Genomic DNA, 5529 nt, shown 5'->3' with positions numbered 1-5529 from the left:
CCGGGGCCTGGGAACGCAGAGCCCGGGCCCGCGGACCCCGAGGAGCCGGCCGTGCTTCTGGAGGCCATCGGGCCGGTGCACCAGAACCGATTCATCCGGCAGGAGCGGCAGCGCCAGCAGCAGCGGAATGAGGAGCTCCTCGCCGAGAGGAAACCCGGGCCGGCAGAGGCCCGAGAACGGAGACCCAGCCCTGGGGAGGCCCGGGGCCAGAGCCCCAAGGGAAGGGAGGCCGGAGAAGACCGGCTGAGCCCCAGGGAGGCCAGAGGAAGGAGGCTGGGGACCGGGCCGGCCCAGGAGCACAGCCCCAAGCCTGTGGAGGCCAGAGACTGGAGGCAGAGCCGGGGCGAGGAAGGAGACCGGAGCACCAGGCTGCCAGAGCCATGGAGGTGGAGGCTGAGCCCAGAGGACACCAAGGAGCGGAGCCCCAGCCTAGTGGATCCCGGAGAGCAGAGTCCCCCGGGGAGAGAGGCGGTGGACAGCAGCCTGGGCCCGGGCGGGTCTGCACTAGCAGAGGCTCGCGAGTGGAGGCTTGAGCCCAGAGAGCCTCCAGAGCAGCGTTCAGTACCAGTGGAGGCAGCAGAGTGGAGGCTGAGCTCAGAAGAGAGAGAAGGCTGTGTGGAGGAACATGGGAGGGAAGAACACAGCCCGGCCCCATTGGTGGCTCCGGAGGAGATTGCAGGGCCCCCAGAAGCTCCAAGTGGGGAACCCCAGGACATCTCCAGAGGTGTGGAGATGGTGGAGCAGAGGCCTGGCCCAGTGGAGGCGGGCGAGCGGGGCCTGAGGTCCACCGAAGGCTGGAAGTGGACGCTGAACTCTGGCAAGGCTCGAGAATGGACAGCCAGGGACACAGAGACTCCGAATTTGAAACCAGACCCTCCGGGGTGCCCTGAACATCGACTGGAGCCTCGTGCTGCGGACTCTGGGGAAGGAGAGGCCGAGACTGCAGGGGCTGGGAGCAGGCCTCTGGGAGCCCCCGGGGAGCAGGACCGCGGCTCTGTGCCCTCCCCCCTGCCATCACCACACACCTTCACGGTCAACCCCCGCCGCTCTGCGCCCCCTGCAAGCCCCGCCACTCCGGCCACCCCGGCCCCAGGCAACACTGCAGTGCTGGGGCCTGGGAAGAAGCGGTACCCCACTGCTGAGGAGATCTTGGTTCTGGGGGGCTACCTCCGTCTCAGCCGCAGCTGCCTTGTCAAGGGGTCCCCTGAGAGACACCATAACACACCTTCACGGTCAACCCCCGCCGCTCTGCGCCCCCTGCAAGCCCCGCCACTCCGGCCACCCCGGCCCCAGGCAACACTGCAGTGCTGGGGCCTGGGAAGAAGCGGTACCCCACTGCTGAGGAGATCTTGGTTCTGGGGGGCTACCTCCGTCTCAGCCGCAGCTGCCTTGTCAAGGGGTCCCCTGAGAGACACCATAAACAGGTAGGGGAGCAGCAAGCCAGACTTCTTAGAGCCCCACCTGCCTGTTCTTTCTGGACTCTGCTTTTCTTGCTTTTTTATACCTCTGTATTCTTGTCTTCCTTCTGTCTCAGCTCCTGCCCTGCCGCCTCCCTTCCTCCCCAGCACACACACCCTTCCTTTGGGTGCCGGGACCCTGCCTGCAAGGCCTGTGTCTGGGTGTGTCATTTACAGGGTGTGCCGGGCTGCTCTCCGTGCCCTCGGGCTCCCCTGTCCAGTTCTTGCTGTCCTGGAGCCCAGGATCCACCCAGTCCCATCTGGCAGGAGATGACAGCTCGGTGACAGCTCGGAGCCCAGAGGGCCGGTGAAGGGAGAAGTGCAGCCTTGGAGGGGCAGAGTGGAGGCTGGAGCAGGAGCTGTGGGCTCTGCGGAACAGGCCTGGAGCTCAGAGCTAAGAGAGGGCATCCCGGGGCAGACAGGGAGGGCACAGGGCGGAGCGGCAGACGGCAGGGAAGGCTTTGAACCCCTGAATCCCAGGCCGCACACCCACCCGCCCGAGGGAGAGGCGCACGGAGAGCTGGGCTGGGTGACCTTGGGCTGCACCCAGTGCTCCCTTCTCTCAGGACAAGAAGAGAGTTCTCTTCCCAAATCCCCGCCCGCTTCCTGGGCTTCCTCCCTGGGCTTCCCCACCCTGCTAGCCATCGGTTTTCCCCTCTTGGGGTAGAAAATAGAAGTTGCAGAGCTGGGAGCGGGGAGCGGCGGCGCCGGCAGGCACCAGAGGGACAGAGGTCAGACTTGAACGGGACGTGCGGGCAGCCCCTTCCCTGCCCAGCAGTCAGCCTGTGGGCCGCTCCGCCTCTCCCGTGTGCCCACGTTCTCATATCTGGTTCTGTGTCCTCGGTGTCAGGTGGAATTGCAGGGACTGAAGATGTGGGTCCAGAGTCCCAGTTCATCCTTGGGAAGTTTCAGCTCCCACCCGGGGAGCCCACAGCAAGCCCCTGGGGCTGGGGCTGGGCCTGGTAGAGGAAGACTCCCAGGGCGAGATGGGAAGCCACCGCCAGCAGTGCTCGGGGGAAGAGGCTGTGCCCGGGGCCGCAGATGGAGGCCCAGGGGCCAGCCGAGGAAAAGCCAGGAGGCTGTGCTTGCAGGCCCCTCGAGGTGGCCATACCTGGGTCAGAAGCAGGGGCCGGAAGCAGATCGCCCACACAGGAAGCCTGGGTGGGGCCGGAAGGCTGCTGGGGACTGGGCCTTGGGCCTGGCAGAACTGTGCTCAGGATGTGGTGAGTGCGTGAGGAAGCCGCCCGTGGGGGTGGGGCGGAGGCGCAGGGCTCCCAGAGCCAGCGCTGTGCTCCATGTCACCTGCCCTGCTCACCGGGACTTGGGTACCCTGCGCCCTGACAGGGCTCTGTCCTGGTCCACTGGGCCTGAGAGGAGAGCCCTGCTATCCGCGCCCGCTCCCATCTTCCCAAATAACTCCTGTTCCTTCCATCAGAGGGAAACCCCAGCCTTGCCAGGGAGCCCAGGCTGGGCGTCACTGGCTCCCCTCCCTCTCTGCCCTGTGACCTTATATAGCTGATGGGAGAGGATCAGTGAGTCACCGCTGTCCCTGTGCAGGCCGTGCATTCCTGAGAAGCTCAGTCAGAAGATGGGGTGGGGGTGAGGAGAGGCTATGGGGGGGCACGAAGACTCCAAAAGAAGACAGAAGTGTGTCAGTCACAGCCAAAGGGCCACTGTGGACAGTTGTGCTTAAACAGCCTGGCTGCCGTCCTTTGGTCCCACCAGCATTTCCACAAACAAGGACGGGGTCCGCCTCCCAGCCTGCTCCTCTGCGGGGACTTCATCCCCTGGTGCACAGACCCTTGCTTTATGAACTGTGGCACCTTCTAAGCCCCATTCGAAGCAGGCACGAGTATAATAAGTGCAGCCCTCTGTATCTGAAAGTTCCCTATTTGTGGGGTCAACCAAGAGTGAACCAGAAATATTCCAGGAAAAAATTACACAACCTCAAGGCAGGAAAATTGCAAGTTTGAGGCCATCTTGAGCTACTAGCAAGTTCCAGGCTAGCCTGGACTACATAGTAAAACCCTATTTTTTTCTTTAAAAAAAGTCATGGCTGTACTGAACATGTTCAGACTTCTTGTTATTTTCCCCTAAATAATACAGTAACAACCATTTACATAGCATTTACATTGTGTCAAGCATTGTAAGTAATTTAGAGTTGATTTAAGAGTATATGAGAGCTGGGCATGGTGGCGCATGCCTGTAATCCAGCACTCGGGAGGCTGAGGCAGGAGGATTGCTGTGAGTTGGAGACCAGCCTGGGCTGCATAGTGAGTTCCAGGTCAGTCTCAACTACATAGTGAGACCCTGTCTCAAAAAAACCAAAATAAATAAATAAAAGTATATGAGAATAGCCAGGCGTGGTGGCACATACCTGGAATCCAAGCATTCAGGAGGCTGAAGCAGGAGGATCACCAGAGTTTGATGTATGAGGCCATCCTGGGCTACATAGTGAGACTCTCACAAAACAAGGGCCTGGGATTTAACTCAGTGGTGCCATGCCTACCTCGAAAGCACAAGGCACTGAGTTTGATTCGTGGTACCGAAAAAACAAAACAAAAAAAGTACCTAGGAGGGCTTTTATGCAATATCACATGTTTTGTGTGTGTTTGTATGTACCGGGGACTGAATCTGGGGCCTTCATACTAAGCTACATCCTGAGCCCCTTCTGAACCAGGCTTACTAAATTGTCCAGGCTGGGCTCAAACTTGCAATCCGCCTGACTCAGCCTCCCAGAGGTGGGCATATGACTATGGGAGAAAATCAGCAGGGTTTGGTGTAACTCAGAGGGTTAGAGGTGGGGTCCGAACGAACAAGGTGCTCTGGAGGACAGGGTCTCTAGAGGAAGAGTGGCCCAGGCAGGAGCAGCCAGATCGAGGCTGGGTGGCATAGCCAGTGTGGTGGAGGAGGAGCCTTGGAGCCTGGCAGTGCTGTTCCCAGTCCCAGCCCAGCCTGTGCCAGGCTGCAGCACACAGGCCCGACTCCTAGCAGATGCCAGGGTGGCCTGGCCCACCGCGGAGCATTCCGTGTCCCCCTGTTTGTCCCTAATCCCCTGGCTCTGAGCTAATCCCATCCCGCCCTGCCTGAGCTCCTGGAGGGCAGAGGAGAAGCACAGGACGGGAGAGCAGCTGGCAAGGCCAGGGAAGGGGTGTGCCCTGGGCCCCTCTGCCTATCTGTCCCTCTCGCCTCTCGCACCCCTCCCCTCCCTCTGTACCTGCACTTCCCTGCTGCCCCCGGGGTACCCTTAGGGCCCTGGGCTCCTTCTGTGCAGTAGGGCAGACAGTGTGGCCTTGCCAGGCCTCAGCCCTCTCTGTGGCACTGACCCCACTGTAGGAGGAAGGCCAAGGGACAGGGACAGGTGGGTGTCCAAGGGGAGGCCAGGAATACGCTCCCCAGACAGTGCGTTCCTCCTCACCCCTGGAAAGCCCCACGGTGCCCAAAAGTTTTTATTTGGTTTGGTTTGGTTTTTTTGAGACAGTCTTGCTATGTGGTTTAGGCTGGCTGGCCTTGAGCTCACTATGCAGCCCAGGCTGGCCTCGAACTCATGGTGACCCTCCTGCCTCAGCCTCCCGAGTGCTGGGATAACGGGTGCGCCACCACACGGGCTCCGGATGACTGTAAGACAGGGAATCTAGGGGTGGGAAGCTACATGGAAAGCAAAGCTGGACGGCGGGGGATTTAGCTGAGTGGTTCTGCCGCCGCCTGCCTTGCAAGCGTGAAGTCCTGAATTCGATTCCAGGTACCAAAAAAAAAAAGAAAAAAAAAGGAAAGCAAAGCTGGATCCCAGAACAGAGTGGGAGGGGCGGCCACAGGACAGGGTTGCTGGCCCCAGACCACCGTCCACCGCGCGCCCTGCGGCTTCCTGGGCTGCCTGGTGCTGAGCTCGACTCTCCCCGCTCCCTCGCAGCTCAGGATCTCCTTCAGCGAGACGGCCCTGGAGACCACGTACCAGTACCCTTCGGAAAGCTCGGTGCTGGAGGAGCTGGGCCCAGAGCCCGAGGCCCCCAGGCCCCCCGCGGCACAGCCGGACGACGAGGAGGACGAGGAGGAGCTGCTGCTGCTGCAGCCG

The 5529-nt window shown here is 61.2% G+C and overlaps 1 protein-coding gene across 1 annotated transcript in view; it reads left to right on the top strand.

Annotated features, from left to right (window-relative positions):
• Positions 1–5529, top strand: part of Ppp1r18 (protein phosphatase 1 regulatory subunit 18) — a gene marked incomplete at its 5' end in the record, with an annotated part of 5840 nt that continues 311 nt past the window's right edge. The window contains 3 exons of the mRNA XM_033766589.1: positions 1–1127; positions 1223–1424; positions 5368–5525. Of these exons, the coding sequence (XP_033622480.1) occupies positions 1–1127; positions 1223–1424; positions 5368–5525 (1487 nt within the window). The remainder of the gene's footprint in view (positions 1128–1222; positions 1425–5367; positions 5526–5529) is intronic.

This window comes from Fukomys damarensis, unplaced genomic scaffold, assembly GCF_012274545.1.
Source record: "Fukomys damarensis isolate Sample0158 unplaced genomic scaffold, DMR_v1.0_HiC HiC_scaffold_20, whole genome shotgun sequence".
Classification (NCBI taxonomy): domain Eukaryota; kingdom Metazoa; phylum Chordata; class Mammalia; order Rodentia; family Bathyergidae; genus Fukomys; species Fukomys damarensis.
Note: the sequence above shows the minus strand (reverse complement) of the source record. Positions and strands in the feature narration are given on the sequence as shown.